Genomic DNA, 15,756 nt, shown 5'->3' on the forward strand with positions numbered 1-15,756 from the left:
TTGAGCGAATCCACCCACTGTTTCCTGAACACAACGTTGAGTAGTTAGTCACCATGGCAAGCACAGTTGGAAAGGTGAGGTTTCTCGCGTCGTCATTACTCCGCTTGTCTTGCAGCCGCTGACCATAACAGACCATTACCTGCAAAGTAAGCATAGTGATCCCCACATAGGCCATAACCGGAGGAGAAGCCTTTGTAGCAAGAGAGGCAGAAGGACTGAGCAGTAGCAGGCTGCCATCGCTTGGGCCGCTGGCGAACCCCTGTCTGTCGAGGATGTCGAGGTTGCTCCTCCCAAAGCCCACGAAGTGCGCATCCAGATCTACCACACTGGTGTCTGCCACACGGGTGAGTATTCCTTGTCATCATTGTTCTTCCCTTGCGACTCTGCTGAACGCCAATGTCTCTTCAGATGCGTACACGCTCTCCGGCAAGGACCCGGAGGGAGCCTTCCCTGTCATCCTCGGCCACGAGGGTGCCGGTATCGTCGAGTCAGTTGGAGAGGGTGTGACCAACGTCAAGCCTGGCGACCACGTCATTGCGCTTTAGTATGGAGGCCTTTCTTGGGTTCTCACATTGTTTCAACGGACTAACTGTATGACAGCACCCCCGAGTGCCGTGAGTGCAAGTTCTGCAAGTCCGGCAAGACCAACCTCTGCGGCAAGATCCGGGCCACGCAAGGAAAGGGTCTCATGCCCGATGGCACCACCCGCTTCAGGGCCCGCGGCCAAGACATCCTGCACTTCATGGGTACCTCGACCTTCTCCCAGTACACCGTCGTTGCAGACATCTCCGTGGTAGCGGTGACCCCCAAGGCCCCCACCGACCGCACTTGCTTGCTGGGCTGTGGTATCACGACCGGATATGGCGCGGCTGTCGTTACCGCCAAGGTCGAGGAGGGCTCCAACGTGGCCGTGTTCGGTGCCGGCTGTGTCGGTCTGTCCGTCATTCAGGGTGCAGTGAAGAACAAGGCGGGCAAGATCATCGCGGTCGACGTCAACGACAAGAAGGAGGAATGGGCTCGCAAGTTCGGCGCGACGGACTTTGTCAACCCGACCAAGCTCAACGGCAAGAGTGTGCAGGAGCAGCTCATCGAGATGACGGACGGTGGATGTGACTACACCTTCGACTGCACGGGTAACGTCGGAGTCATGCGTGCCGCTCTCGAGGCCTGCCACAAGGGTTGGGGTCAGAGTATCATCATTGGTGTCGCTGCTGCCGGTCAGGAGATTGCTACAAGACGTAAGCTCCTCCTCAATGATTCATTTCATAAAGCAGAAAAATGAGTACTGACAAAGGAATAGCATTCCAACTCGTTACCGGTCGTGTGTGGAAGGGCTGTGCCTTCGGTGGTATCAAGGGCCGTTCGCAGCTCCCCGGCCTCGTTGAAGATTACCTGAACGGCGAGCTCAAGGTGGACGAGTTCATCACGCACCGGGAGACTCTGGCCAACATCAACACGGCCTTTGAGCTGATGAAGCAGGGTGACTGCATCCGCTGCGTGGTCGACACGAGGCAGTAAACTTGCAACGCAACGCTTCATTGTAGTTTTCATCACAAATTTTAGAAGAGTACAGTACCAATTCCACGACCAAAATTCATCATGGTGTAAAATCGGGGTTTCTTTTATTTCCTGCATACTCTCGGGAGTTGAATCAAATTGACCGATCATGACAGCGGGAGATATTAATATGGATATGGATATGGAACGATAGTCCATGCATGTATGTCTGTCTATGTTGTATATATCTGAGTCAAGGACTGTCGGAGGTAGAAACGAAAACAAATCAAATGAAATTATTCGATGACGAAGTCGAAGAAAACGAGCGGACGATGAACTCGCAGCACATTTTATTAAAAGAAAGAACGAACGAACGACTAAATGAATGAATTGAGCAGGTCATGGATATCAATCTATAGATTAGATATAGAGATATACATGTGCGTAATCCTTGGGAGAGGGGGGAGAAACCTCCTCCTGCTTAACTAACAATTCATGCAGGTCACCAGGGTGAGGGGTTAGGTAGGTAGGTAGGTAGCTCTTCAAGATCAAGATCCCTTCCACTCCTCTCGTTTATATATTTTGGTGGGTTACCATCAGCGCTCTCTCCCAGGGTCCTCACCTCAAGGTACTGTATACTGTAGATCTTGAATTCGTAAATAGTTCCCCTCACCTACCTCATCTGGTTCTATTTTTGCCTTTTGTTTCTTTTTCTTTCTCCATTTTTTTTGGACGCCTTTCACTCTTCCTGTTGGGTGTACGGAGTAATCTAGGAGACTTTTTATTTACGAGGTCGGGTGCTTCGGTAGTTCCGTTCGGTCTAATTTATATAATTCAAAACTCCCCTGCCCCCATCTTCTCAGCCCTTTTGTTTGGCATACCCTCTCTCTCTCTCTCTTTTTTCCAATTATTATTATCATTTACGAGAAAAGGAAACAAGTGTGAGACTTGAATTCAAATCTCATTTCTTCAATGCTATCTACCTATCTGTCACGATAGATGGATGTGAAATGATTGGCTTGGGTGAGGTTATTTTTGCAAACAATTTTCAAAGCTGAAGCTCAAGCATGCATGTTGGTCCATGGTGCCTGATGGAAAAAAGAAGAAAAAAAGATACAAAACAACACTTAGGCACAAAACACAAGTTCTCGTCAAACCAGAGCAATTTCAATTCAATGTGAACATCCCTAATTCCTTATTTCCGTCCTACTGAAAAAATAGTACAGAAGAAAAGAAACATCGTCAAAAAAAGGACATTCTCAATGAACGAGAAAAGATGGTTCGACTAGAACAGCTTGTGCTCCAGAGTCATGTCGGATTCCGGCTGCAGACCGACGCAGGCACGGAAGATGTTGGTCAGCGCAGCACGCTGCTTGGCGAGGGCGTTGACCACAGGAGTTCCCGGCGGGGTCATCGGGGCCTAAACCAGAATTAGTATATCTGTCGATGTGTGTGTGGTGACTAAAGGAAAAAAAAAAAGGAACATACCTTGAGCATGTAGCTGAGAATGCTCAGCACGCTGTGGAAGCCCTTGTAGTTCTCGGACTCAGCCTTCTTCCAGCTGATACGAGTCATCATCTCGGCCACAATCACCAGGTCAATGATCAAGGGCGAAGCAAGCAGAGAGTCCTCGCAGACGTTGAACAGGGAGATGGTCTGGTGGCCACCCAGGAAGATCTCCGCGTAGTACTCGTCCAGAGCACGCTTGCTGTCGCCCACAGCCGGCATGTACTTGATCACGACGGTGTGGTCGGGATGCTCGCCCTCCTTGTACAGGACCGTGTTGGCCGCCACCATGTCGTCCACCACGTTCGACTTGGAAATCTCCTTCGAGCGGAACTGCTTCTGGGAGCTCAGGTTCTTGCCGTCGTTGTTGCCCAGGTGGTTGTAGCTGGCAATCGAGGTCAGCTTGATACCGGCGTTGATCAGGAAGTCCACCAGGGCAGACTTCATCTTGGTCTGGCCGGACTTGAAGTCATCACCGCCAATGAAGGCGTTGTGCTTCTCAGCCAGCTCGACCGCACCGGGGACGAAGGTGTTCTGAGGAGAGCCGTTGATGAACGGGGCGTTCTCCAGGATCGAGGCCACGGCAAAGACCGTGGAAGGAGACACCTCAGGGTGGCCGGACTTGATCGCGTTGATCAGGTTGTCAGCCGTGTCGTTCACGCCGGGGATGATCTCAGCGTAACGCTCGGTGTTGGCAGTCCACAGAACGATGACCTTGTCCAGTCCGTTCTTGGCCTTGAACTCACTATAATCATCGAGAGTTAGTTTTGCGTTGAGAAAGACGCAGAAAAAGGGATCAACTTACCGAATGTCGTTCCGCAGGTGCTCCACATGTTCCCAGCAAGCCTTGTTCCCTGGAATCACATTGTCCGCACGGTCTTCCTGGTTGGCGGCGATGAAGTCGGGGTAGTAAATACTCGGGAGCGGCTTCAGCTCGGCCATCTCCTTGCGGACCTGTTCCTTCAGGGACGGCTCCAGGACACAGGCACGGTCCATGGCGTCCGCCAGGCCCATGCTGCTGATATCCCAACCACCAATGACCAGGTCATTGGGGTGCACCATCGGGAGCATGTCATGGAACGGAATGTTGATCTCCTTGCCGTTCTTGTCGGTGCCCAGCTTGATGGTCGAGCCCATGATCACAGAGCCATAGTAGTTGGCGGATTTCTTGCCCTCGCGGGTGTCCCAGGTCAGGCCACGGCGGTTGGCAATGATACCGGCCGTCACCGTGGACCCGTTGTTTCCACCCCAGCCGACAAGCATCACACCAACCTTGCCAACCTTGCGGTCGACCTTGAAGTGGTAGGTCTCGGCCTTGGGCCGGGCCACATACTTGCCGTCGGCGGCGCGAGTGACCTCAGTAGTGTGGTACACGTACTGGGTCTTGATCGCGTCGTCGGTGTAGACGACGTTGGGAGAGTCAACAGTGAACAAGGGAGCATTTCCATTGGCCGACCCCCCGTTCGCAGAGCCGGCGATGCCAACAGTCTCGGTCGCGTGAGGAGCCATTGTTTCTGATAGAGCTTAAAACAGCAGGGTCACGACGACAAGCTGCGAGGTGTTTGGCAGTTGCAGAGAGACTGAGAGTTGAGGATGGAGCGATGCAGCAATGCGAGTGCGTTACTTAGAGAACAGTAATGAATCCGATGCCCCTCCGCGAGCGGCTGAGCGTCGGCCGTTGAACGGGTGGTGGCGACTGTGAAGGGAAAGTCAGTGAGTGAATGAATGGAAAATGGACGACGGGAACGGCCAGTGAATCAAAGGGCGGTTCAGGGAAACAAAGGGAGAGAGTGACAGATGTGTGCCTTGCATTACAGCGACAGCAAGCACATGGACTTACGAGTTCAAGTGATTGGAGAAAATGGTGACGGTGTTGGTGATCACTCCCGGAAGAGCGATCGATCTGGTCTGATGGAGGGTGGGCTGTAAGCTTCAGGGAACCAAGTCGGTGAAGAACTGTGGTCTGGTGAAAGAGAAAGTGAAAGAGCGCTGAACAGCGGACAGAAGGGCCCTTTTATGCTTGAGCGAGACTGCATACAAGGTCTACAAGGTCCTCTGGATGATGTGTTTATCGGCTCACTACGATGGTACTACTGGATTCTTCCGCTTTCTTCCGTTGTTAACCCGCATCTTTCTCCGCTCCCCGGTGTGGAGTGGAGCACCTGGAAGGAGCGTAGCGCCTGTCATGGGCGATAATCCTCGCTTAGCAGCGCATCTAGTCCCCTTTTTCTGGGTCATTCTGTCGCTTTCTATCTAGCCTGACGAGCTGGGATACCAAATGAGGGTGGTGTGCGCCGCGAAGTCGGCCTTGGCCTGGCTTTAGCGTCAAGCTTGATGGACCCACGGCGCTTGTCGACTGCAGCCGCCAACCAGCGCGAGCTGAAGTCATCGCTTGCCCCTCACTAAGCCCCGTCAGACGTCGAATCCCTCTGACTCGGCGCGATCGTCCGCGCGCAGGGGCCAAGACCCATATCAGCAAATGTCCAACCGCAGCGCTGACGTCGTGCCACTCGATCTGGTCCCTGCGAACCTGCTCTGCTATCGATATGCCGCCTTTTGGAGTGCATCTTTTGGCAATGTTTGTTGTTGGTTCAGTGCCTGTCGTGGTTGTGGCAACAGGGCCTGGCAAGAAGTCGACAAGATGGCATTGGTTTGGAGAAATTGCCTTCTTCCCGTGTCTCAGCAGCACGTGAGCCTGCTTTCCGATATCTCTTCCGAGTAACTTCCTTGTCGTCCTCCCGTTCTAGCACCTTCCACGAAGAATGACGTCCTAACTTCTACATTCGGAACCAAGGACGGGAGGGCAATTGAGGGGCTTGGAGACCCTGGTAGCCTCACCGCAATCACGCCAGCGAGAAGAATGAGGGAGAACCTTCGCAGCCGGTAGCACTCTCATGCAACACAGCCCCTGGCCTCCCGAGTGGGCCGACCTCTTCATCCTTGATTCTCTTACCTGACTCGCTCGTCGCCACGGAGTGTGGATGGATGGAGCAGACCCTGTATAGTTCGTTCATTATCTGCAGACGTTTGAATTGACTTCTGGATGGAGACTAATTTATGAAACGCGAAATTTCGTGCAGCCGCGCCGGTGCCACCTACAGCCGGCCCAACGAATCAAATTTCGAGTTAACCTCGGAAGCCATACCGGGGAGACGCGCATGTAGATAAGACATTTGTGGCAATCGAAGCATCCCCAAACCCCGTCCAGGCTTGGTCTCATCACCAGCAGCGCAAAAAGATGGCCCTGTCATGCAATCTACAGCAATGAAATACAAGGTGGTTGCAATGCGACAGAAGGCCGTTCGAAAAACCGGTGAGAACAGGAATACGACAAGAAGGTGTAGTGGATACGGGCAAAGGGAAATTGATGATAATAATTAATTACCTATTTAGGTTAACAAGCAGTGGCTTCGCTCTAATCCACTCAATGGGTGGGTTTAATTTCACTACTTCTCCTCCTCCCTGAGCTGCTGCATGGACGTCGACGATCAGCCTATAGGATAGCCACTTTCCTCTATACAGCTTCCTACCTCGGTATTCCGAGATCGGTATGGCGTGACTACGGCGGAGGCCTCTTCAGTATGATTGCGCGTACTGGATCGACATTGCCACAGGTAGAGGAGAAGGAGCAGGTGGACCGCTTGCATTGAAGAAAGTATCCACCCACTCGACCTCTTTCCTTAGTCTGCACGCCATAAACTGTTATCCCGTTCTTGGAATATATCGAGGCTCTCCAACAGACAGATACCCAGTGCTGATAGAATGATTACTCTGAGGCTACAGCTCGGTGTTACAGTAACGTTTGCTTTTTTTTTTCTCTTATCAAACACTGCTTTTCATGCAATGTCTCTCAAGTCCGGATAGGAAGATGTTGTTGGCAAAAGCAGGTGCGGAGGTAATGGAGTGCTTCTGTCCTCCAAAAAATTGCTTGCATTTAGCCCCCCATCAAGATACCAAAATAGGTAGTAAGTTAGTTTAGTATACAGTGGGTATTCAGTGTGGGTGTTCAGCGAGTTTGCGCTCTGTCTGTGAAGCCGGCAAATATCCGGGACGATGAAGGTGATGGAAAGCCACCGAATATTGGGATATTTTGACTTCTGAAAGTCTATATTTCTTTTCTTCTCCCTTCTCTCGTATTCTTCTCGTTAGCTAGGTCGTTAGTCTGCCAAGATGAGCCTCTTCGGATGTTGACACTAGGCAAGACGACCCTAGTCAGCAGTCTAAACCGAAAAGAAAAATATAGATCCAAACAGCCAATCCTCTTGCTTCTTATTGTTTTCAGCATTGGGAATAATGAAATTAAGAAGCACTATCCGGCATGCTTCAGCAATAGCCATCACAACATGCTGGGAACGGCACACCACAATTGTTCAGGCAATTGTTCAGTATATACTTGTGCATGATGGTAATCGAAGTGATGCCGTGATGTCCCGTTTGAACGACAATCATTTGAAATGACAATCTATACTCCCGTAAACCTGAGACAGATGCGAGAGCTCGAAACGCACAGTTCCTCAGGCTGGCACAAGAGCAATATCTTTCCCATGTCATCGTTCTGCTGCGAATGGGGGACAAGCATGTCAGGTTGTTGCCTGCGTCTCTTCTTCCGGGGTCTCCTCACGGACTCGGGAAGATCCATCGAACTTCCCGTTCTCAGGTCGCCCGGGTATTCCGCCTAGCATTGCGTGTCAGTAAGTGGTGCTGCAAGTGTAAAAGTAGTGGACGATATAGAGCGTGCTTTAGTAGGCAATCTTTTACCCAAACGGTATTCGACCGGTGGGGGCGCAGGGCCAAAAGCCCGATTGGGTTCTTTGGTGTGGTGATCCGTCATTGCTCTTGCCTACGCTGTTGCAGATCAAACGAGAGCACTGACCTTGGGAAAGCAGAATCAGATCCTGTCGCCATTCTCGTTTCGGGACGTCCGGATGAACGTACAACAAATTGCAATAATAATAATAATAAAACCCCCGCCTCCCTGCCACAGTGCAATCGATTGAAACCCGTTGTTCTCATGCCACATCGCCATGAGTCTCGTGACAATTTCAAATGCCTGCGGTTAGTATCATCTCCAGCAAGAAGGATCATCGATATCGTGCGGGTCGTTATCAGATTATTCAGGTGCTGACAGAGGTCTGGCAGAGACTGAAGAGAATTCAAATTCTCCTTCCCCTCAGTGCCATGACCGTCCATATCATCTCGGCATGCAGTTGTGCCGTTCCGGAGAGTCCGAGACCACCGTCGCAGCCACGAACAGCGACGCGAAGAGCGGCCACGACACGCAGCAGACGAGTGACAATTAATTGACAAAGAGTTAAGCCAGTCGAACTAATCCGGGCTAGTTGCTGGCGCCGGTGTGGCCCCTCAGAGCTCGCGCAGCCTGTGCGGGCGTGCGCTGTCCGCCACACGGCCCAGTCCCCTCCATGCGCGACATCTCGTTGGCTACAACGCCCTTTCGAGGTCGCGCCGTCTCAGGGGTTGCGATGGCGATGTTGCTCACGGACAGGGGTCATGGCCCCGACTGCTCCAGGTTGTAGCACTAAATAACACTTGCAGCAGGGGTAGAAGCACAGTGAGAAAAAACGATCGTGAGTCTTTACCTGTGTCAGCCTGGTGACTGCCCGTGGCACCAGCCTGCCTCTCCCAGGGGTCAGACCGCTGGGGTATCAACAGACGGGACAGCCTTTGTCTCGTCGCTTGAATCTGTCTGATTCGAGAGAATCGCTCTTGACCTCGTGGTCGTTCAAAGAGGGTCATTGTGGACGCGCGATTGGAGAACCTGTTCTGGTCTTCTGATCGACCTGCGCGGCATCTCGAACAACCCCATCTGGAGCCGGGGCCAAACAGATCCGTCGCATTGACCGTCGCGGGTAACAAGTCTGCTTGTGGAGGAGGAGTCCGTCGTGTTGTTCGATTCACAGTCTTTTGGCGCTCTCGTGGGATCTCTTTCTCCCAAGTCCTCTTCTGTTTACATCCTCAGCTTGATGTAAAGGAGGCTCGAAATCAACAGCCGTTATCAACCTTTGTGCCAGAGCGGATACTTGCAGAGCTGGAAAACGTAGCGTGAACGGGTTCATGGTTCGATATCGAGGGCGCTGTGAGGTGTTGACGACGAGTCCGTGTGTGCTGTGATGGCGGACGACATGGATATTGCGGGCATATTGCCCACCATCAAATGTTCAAATTGCGGTATGGACGTTGAGATCTCGGCTATGGGAGAGCACGTCTGCGCAAAACCGCAGCCCCGTATGAGTGTCCCCCTCTCCCCCACCCCTTGCTGCGATAAGCAACAGAACACGACTGACGCCTTTCCGACAGCATCACCGCCGCCAGAACCAGAACCAGCACCGGAATCGCGACCACCGACTGCTGGATCGAAGCCTGGCAGGCAGGGACCTCCCCCGCGAATTGATCCTTCGGCAGCTAGTCAGTCAAACCTGTGTTACTTCTACGCTTGTAGATGTTGTGTTGACCATGGACTTCTTATCTAGATCGGCCATTCTTACGACTTGATGTCCTCACTCCATCAAGCAGCCCCGGTTCTTCCATGTCCGCTTCTCCGGGGCGAAAATCGCCCGTCCGTCCTGGTCCGCCACCGCGCAGTCACACAGTACCGCTCCCTGCAGAACCTCCATCTCCCGAACTCACCAATCTGGACTGCGCATTTCCTCCCTTTCCCACGACACCAGTTTCGGACAGGAAGAGGCAGAATCCGACTAGCTCTCGCCCACCAACGGCTGGGAACCCACCACGGTCACCGGTACCTGCGGAGCCCAAGAATGAAGGGCCGGATAGGATGCGTCAACGTGGTATGTCGACCGATAGTAGGGGCAGCTTTCGAACCTCGGTTTCAAGCAGTCGTTATGGTGATTCGATTTCGCGCCCATCCACGGCCAATTCCCTCCGACGGCCGTCTGTGAGCAGCTCCCGTGGTCCTCGAAATGTTATGGACGAGGTGCCTCCCGTACCAACCGGGCCATTGAAGAGCTTCAGACGGGATTCTCAACAGAGCACTGCGGATTCTGCCGTCCCTGGTAGTCCTCCAAAGCCCAGGAAAGCAGGTTATAGTGGATTTGATCTCGGTATAGCGGAGGATGATGATGGGAGTGTTGCCTCAGCTAATTCTAATTCGAATACCTTGGCCCGATCCCAGACGATGCCCGCGACAAGTGAAACGCTGGACAGTCTTGATACGACTCGCGACTCGCCGCCTTTACAACCACAACCTTCCCCTGGCCTATACAAAGCCTACCGCCCTCCTGGATTGTCAACCGAATCGCAGTCTGCGACTCCAGATGTTGGGAACGCGGATGCGAAGGCGTCAACGACCAACCCGGAGGACAAGAAAGATGATGAGGGAAGCTTAACCGTTTCGAATTTCGCCAAAGCCTTGGGCTTGGACAATGCACATCATGCGACAGGGGAGTCAACATCGTCTTCTGAGTCTTCTCCCTCCGATGCAGGCAGCGGGACCTCGCTCTCCAGCCCGCCCTCAGAGACAGACCACAAGCCTTCGGACCTTAGCCAGATTGATGAGATGCTTCAGGACTTGCAAATGAAGCAGGATACGGCTCCCAGCGATGAGAAATCGCCCGAGACCCGAACCTCGGTTCTGGAGCCCCCGCGGCTCACAGACCCTCTACTTCGGGGCCCTGATTCTCCGACGGATCCTGCGCTGGGACGAGGAGGGGGTTTCTCTTTACTTTCGGAGAGAGCCGCCCCTCCCAAGTCGCCATTGAGCACGGAGACCCCGGCTACGGAGCCTACTTCCCGCCCAGCAGCTGCCACAAGCCAAAAACGTCGTTGTCGCGGTTGTGGACAGATCATCACGGGTAAATCGGTGTCGTCTGCTGACGGTCGCCTGACTGGGCGGTACCACAAGGCCTGCTTTGTCTGCCACACTTGCCGAGCTCCCTTCCAGACCGCTGATTTCTACGTGCTGGACGATCATCCTTATTGTGCTCAGCATTATCATGAATTGAATGGCTCGCTATGTGCCACGTGCAACCAGGGGATCGAAGGCCAATACCTTGAAACTGTTGAACCGAATGGCAGGGGTGCTAAGTTTCATCCTGATTGCTTGACATGTCAAACTTGTCGGGTTGTCCTGCGAGGCGACTATTACGAGTGGAATGGGCAGGTTTACTGCGAGCGGGATGCCCGGCGGGCTGCCGCTATGCCGCCTCCCGGTCGACGACGACCGACGTTGCCCTCTTCTCCGCTGGCGCGGCCTCCTGGATACCCTCCGGGTGCTCCACCCCCAGGTCGAGGGCGCGGCTACGGTCCTGGTGGCCCTGGCGGCCCTAGAGGTCCTGGAGGTCCTGGTGGTCGTGGTGGTCCTGGTGGCCCTGGTGGTCGTGGTGGTCCTGGTGGCCCTGGTGGCCCTAGAGGTCCTGGCGGTCCCGGTGGTCCTGGAGGTCAACCTCCAAATCCAGGCCTTGGAATATCAGGCCCTGGACTGTCCCCAGGACCCCGTCGTTTTCCGGAGAGGAGAACCACCAAGTTGATGATGATATGATCTCTGGTGTTCGTCCCTGTAATGGTGCGACGTAATGTGATGGTGGCGGCCTTTTATTTTTTTCTTTATTCAACTGGACCTTTTTTCCGTCCTTGCGCATCACTGATTGACTGTTTTTTATACCCTGTTTTGCTATTGCTGTCTACTCAGCAGGAGGACCTTTCGTTTATTGTTCCATACCCAGGTTGTTTTCTTTTCCACCTTTTTTTTCCCTTGTTTTCTTTGTTTCTTTCCTTTGTTTCTTTGTTTTTTTTTTCTCACTGGACTTCTTGTGGAACAGCATTATACCCTTTCTTTCTCTTTCTCTTTTTTCCTTTTTTTTTTCAGCTCTTCTTTTTCCGTTCGTTTTTTCCCCTGTTGTCCGATTTTATTCTTCCATTTCATCGATTCTTCGTTGCTCTCCCCACTCGTTTCTGTTTCTCCTTCCATTTGGCCACTTGCCACTTGTCTTTTGACCTCGTTGCAAGTTTCTTTTTCTATTCCCATTCCATTTCTCCTTTCAGCTTTTTTTTTTCTTGATTTTTCTTTTTTTCTACATGCATTTGCATTTGCCTCCGGCAGGTCACGTTTTGGGGGTCTATTCATTCAAATTATATTCATATTCATATTCATATTCCATTACCCTGAGAAACCGCTTGACTTGACTGGGGCTGAGTATACGTGGCACTCGTCATTGATTAGGTACTGTGTAATGTAGTAAAATCTAATGAAAGTTCCGATTCCTGCAAGCCGCTTGCCATCGGGATCTCTATCGATTGGTGGGAATCATTTATGGTCGTCGTTAATTAAGCAAGCAAGCATTTTCTATTTCTATTAGTAGAGTTACGAGAGATGAGATATCGGGATAGGGTAAATAAATAGATAAATGGTGAGAGCAATAAATCCAAGTAAGCCAAGAAAGTCATTCAGTCAGTCAGTCATGACAATCATAATCATCATTGCGTCTTCGGATACCCCTGCTTCATCGAATCCTCCACGATAAGCCGCTGCAGCCGCAGATGCCTATACTTGAAAGTCCAGCCAAACAGCACGACGAACAGCGCGATGAGCACCAATTGCACCTGCTGCGTGAGCGTGACGCGGTCTTCGTCGCGGTGCTTCTCGTCCAGGCCCTCCGCGTCCCACCTGTCGCAGATACGGCGGAACGTCTCCGGGTCGTCGGTGATGACGCCGTCGACGCCCCTGCGGATGCACCACCGCATCAGCCGCGGCTGGTTGACGGTCCAGACGAAGACGAGGCGGTTGGCGGCGCGCGCGTCTTCGAGGAAGCGGTAGCCCAGCGGGCCCATTAGGACCTTTTGGAAGATGTTGAAGGACACGCCTGGTACGGTGTTGAGGATGCGCCGTGCGGAGTAGACGTTGAAGCAGATCAGGGCGGTTGGGAAGTCGGGGAGTAGCTCTGCGCAGAGGGGGAAGTAGTTGGACTAGAAGGCAGATGATAGTGTCAGTACCGCAGAAGTATGTACTGTATGTACAGAGTACCTAAGGGAGTTTGTTCTAATCTGGCCCGGAACCCGCACGGCGCAGCATGCAGGTACCTGTCTGACAGAACTGGTTAACTTACCGCCCAGCATCCGAGTACTATCCGTTCATGCCAGGGTCGTCGCCCAGGAGAAACCATCTGCACGGTCTCTGCAATCCGCTTCATGATCATATTGGCGTCGTTATCCAACTATTTGACAAGATGGTTAGTCGGAAGGAACAGAACTAGTCGGACACTTGCAACCGGCAACCTGCCTTGATGTCGAGCAAGAGCCACACGTCCTCCAACCCGGGAGAAGCAAGGTACTCGAGCAGATCGATCAGACGGGGCATGCGGGCGTGGGGCGCGCGGAGCGTCCGCAGCGTGCTGAGGTACTCCCAGTCGCAATTGATGATGTATTCGTCCACCCCGAAGCAGCGTTTCAGGGTGGCGTCCTAGGAAGCAGGCCAGAGGATGCGTCAGATCAGAAGCTATCTATCCCTCGGAGGGCATGCTCTGTGCGTGTCCGTGTCAATATATAGTACATACATGTGATATCACCACGACTCCATCCCGGGACAGGTGCAGATCTGTCTCCAGAGCATGGCTGCCGGCCTCGATCGCGCCTTTGAAGGCTTCCATGGTGTTTTCCGGGAAGTGCTTCTTGAACCCGCGGTGGGCGATTGTCTGGGGCAAACCGATCGAGCCATCGGGACGGTAGTGCTGCCATAGCGGGCTTTCTGCGGCATTGTAGTTGCATATCGTTAGTGATACTCTTTCATATGTATATGATGGGATTGATGACTGACAGGCAGGCATTGCGCATCTACGACCAGCTAGGGGGCTAGCCAGGTGATGCAGGTCTTCTTACCTTTCCCAGAAAGAAGCGGAGCCGTCTCAGAAGCAGCCTTTTCGTCCATCATGGTCGTCTATCTAGATAATGACTCTCTCCTCTGCTCTTCTTGCCAGACCGGCTGACTGACTGGTTATCGATCCAGTAGGGAGAAAACAATCCAATTATTCTGCCATTCGAGGCAATTGACAAAGAAAGAAGAAGAAAAAGACGAAATATCGATGCAGCAAACCCAGGAACCGTTGACGATCGACTGATTGACCGACTCCTTGACCGACTGATTATAAATAGATACAGAGCTGACGCAGCGTCAATCGTGATCGAGCGAGTGGGGGAGCGACGCCGAAGATCGTGCGGGGCCGGTCCAACGGCGATGAGGGCGACGATAGCTCCGGTTCGCTGGCATCGTGAGGGGGAAAACTCAATTTGAAGGAAGGGATGCATACCGTTGTACCTAAATTCAGCCGGCGTCCGGGAAAGTGTGATCTCTCCATAAGAGAGCATGCTCTAAATAATCATGTTCCTGTCGAGTAGTTATAGAAGTAACTGCTTGGTACTCTAGGAATGGTTGAATTCAAGAGCATATCCGATAACAGCCTCGAAGCTACAGGTGAAACTAGCTGGCGGGGCCAGAACCCACCTAAGACCTACTATTACCTAAGTATGGAGTACGGGGTACCTACATAGCTAGGACCTCAGGTGCAATCACACCCGGCCAATGGGAATTAATTATACCCGTCTTTTAGCTGGCTTAAGTCTGCTACTGCAGATACCTAGTTGATACCTACTGTAATGTAGGTGATTGTTCTGGAAACACCTACAAGCAGCTCGACCGGATATTGCTTGCCACTTCGACAGGATGAGCTGGGTGAGCTTACCAAGCTTCAATTACTCCGTATACTCCTGATATCACGTGCCTCCTAGACACGGATAGCCTATAGGTAGTATTAGCTTCTACAGAGTACGGAGTAGTACTTCTTAAGTAGAATAGTATCAAGCATCAAACATCATACAAGACCTTGTTTGACTTGCAATCTCAATTTCCATTACAATATCATCTTGCAGATTCGGCCAAAAAAAGAGGCACCACGGCGCAAACTTATTCGATCTGCATACAGGAGCTCCAACGTATCATCATTATTATCTGTGCAGGATTCTGCTAGGATCCTGACACCAGATGCTCATATCAAACCTCTGGAAATCTCTATATTGACTGAACAGAGGGAACTCTTCGCTAAACCCTTTTAAATCATGGATTATCTAGGATTACCCCCTTCGTGAAGGGATTAGGATTTATTTCCTCACGTTTTATAATAAGCATCTATATTTGCAGAGCTTCTCACTTGAGCATGGAGTTTGAAACATACTCAAATAGATGCTAACACCTTTTTTTTTTTCAAGGACACCCTGTGTCAGAAGGCATGAAATCGGAACATACCTTCTATTGACGTTATGTGAATCATTTACCAATATGAGCCTTCTCTCCTTCTTCTATGTCGACAAAAACGAAGAGGACGATCTAAGGAGAAGGGAGCACAACGCAAGGCTCCAGACTCGGTGGAAGAGGCTGTTTGACAGAACTACAGCCCAGATCAAGTACAAGCTCAAGGCTGCCGCGAGAGAAGCCATAACAGTCATAGCGACAATCTATATCGAACATTATCTCGATAATGATGCCGCGACGAACAGAGCATTGTGGAAAGAATTAGGAGAGGAGTCATCTTAAATATTGTAGGCGCCATGTGAGGCAGGTCTCAGCCTTGCGAACCAAGCGCTTGCTGTTGATTGGCAATCAGACATCACAATCAAGACCATTCGTCGCAAGTCGGCGTGTCCGCCATAGAGGATTGGAGATCATAGCCACCAAAAACATGCTGAACAAGCAGACGTTTTGTTCAAGCAATGAATGGGCCTCATTATTTG

At 51.8% G+C, this 15,756-nt stretch overlaps 6 protein-coding genes across 6 annotated transcripts; 4 read left to right on the plus strand and 2 right to left on the minus strand.

Moving 5' to 3' along the window:
- Nucleotides 1–53: 53 nt before the first annotated feature.
- VTN77DRAFT_1916 (uncharacterized protein) lies at nt 54–1,518 on the plus strand (the record flags this gene model as incomplete). Its single annotated transcript, XM_069417700.1, has 6 exons — nt 54–74; nt 132–146; nt 230–344; nt 409–544; nt 601–1,238; nt 1,301–1,518. 6 exons carry the CDS (start codon nt 54–56, stop codon nt 1,516–1,518), a joined length of 1,143 nt encoding a protein of 380 aa, XP_069279702.1.
- A 1,264-nt stretch (nt 1,519–2,782) lies between these two features.
- On the minus strand, nt 2,783–4,512 carry VTN77DRAFT_1917 (uncharacterized protein; the record flags this gene model as incomplete). The annotated part of the gene is made up of 3 exons (XM_069417701.1): nt 2,783–2,917; nt 2,986–3,748; nt 3,809–4,512. 3 exons carry the CDS (start codon nt 4,510–4,512, stop codon nt 2,783–2,785), a joined length of 1,602 nt encoding a protein of 533 aa, XP_069279703.1.
- A 3,515-nt stretch (nt 4,513–8,027) lies between these two features.
- VTN77DRAFT_1918 (uncharacterized protein) lies at nt 8,028–8,303 on the plus strand (the record flags this gene model as incomplete). The annotated part of the gene is made up of 2 exons (XM_069417702.1): nt 8,028–8,058; nt 8,122–8,303. The coding sequence occupies 2 exons, from the start codon at nt 8,028–8,030 to the stop codon at nt 8,301–8,303; spliced, it is 213 nt and encodes a 70-aa protein (XP_069279704.1).
- Nucleotides 8,304–9,131: 828 nt separating this feature from the next.
- VTN77DRAFT_1919 (uncharacterized protein) lies at nt 9,132–11,518 on the plus strand (the record flags this gene model as incomplete). The annotated part of the gene is made up of 3 exons (XM_069417703.1): nt 9,132–9,246; nt 9,319–9,426; nt 9,492–11,518. The coding sequence occupies 3 exons, from the start codon at nt 9,132–9,134 to the stop codon at nt 11,516–11,518; spliced, it is 2,250 nt and encodes a 749-aa protein (XP_069279705.1).
- Nucleotides 11,519–11,539: 21 nt separating this feature from the next.
- Nucleotides 11,540–12,037, plus strand: VTN77DRAFT_1920 (uncharacterized protein; the record flags this gene model as incomplete). The annotated part of the gene is made up of 1 exon (XM_069417705.1): nt 11,540–12,037. One exon carries the CDS (start codon nt 11,540–11,542, stop codon nt 12,035–12,037), a length of 498 nt encoding a protein of 165 aa, XP_069279706.1.
- A 416-nt stretch (nt 12,038–12,453) lies between these two features.
- VTN77DRAFT_1921 (uncharacterized protein) lies at nt 12,454–13,903 on the minus strand (the record flags this gene model as incomplete). The annotated part of the gene is made up of 5 exons (XM_069417706.1): nt 12,454–12,942; nt 13,083–13,190; nt 13,256–13,435; nt 13,530–13,720; nt 13,852–13,903. 5 exons carry the CDS (start codon nt 13,901–13,903, stop codon nt 12,454–12,456), a joined length of 1,020 nt encoding a protein of 339 aa, XP_069279707.1.
- Nucleotides 13,904–15,756: the final 1,853 nt, after the last annotated feature.

The sequence above is a fragment of the Rasamsonia byssochlamydoides genome (assembly GCF_041956645.1).
Source record: "Rasamsonia byssochlamydoides strain NRRL 3658 unplaced genomic scaffold VTN77scaffold_15, whole genome shotgun sequence".
NCBI classification, from domain to species: domain Eukaryota; kingdom Fungi; phylum Ascomycota; class Eurotiomycetes; order Eurotiales; family Trichocomaceae; genus Rasamsonia; species Rasamsonia byssochlamydoides.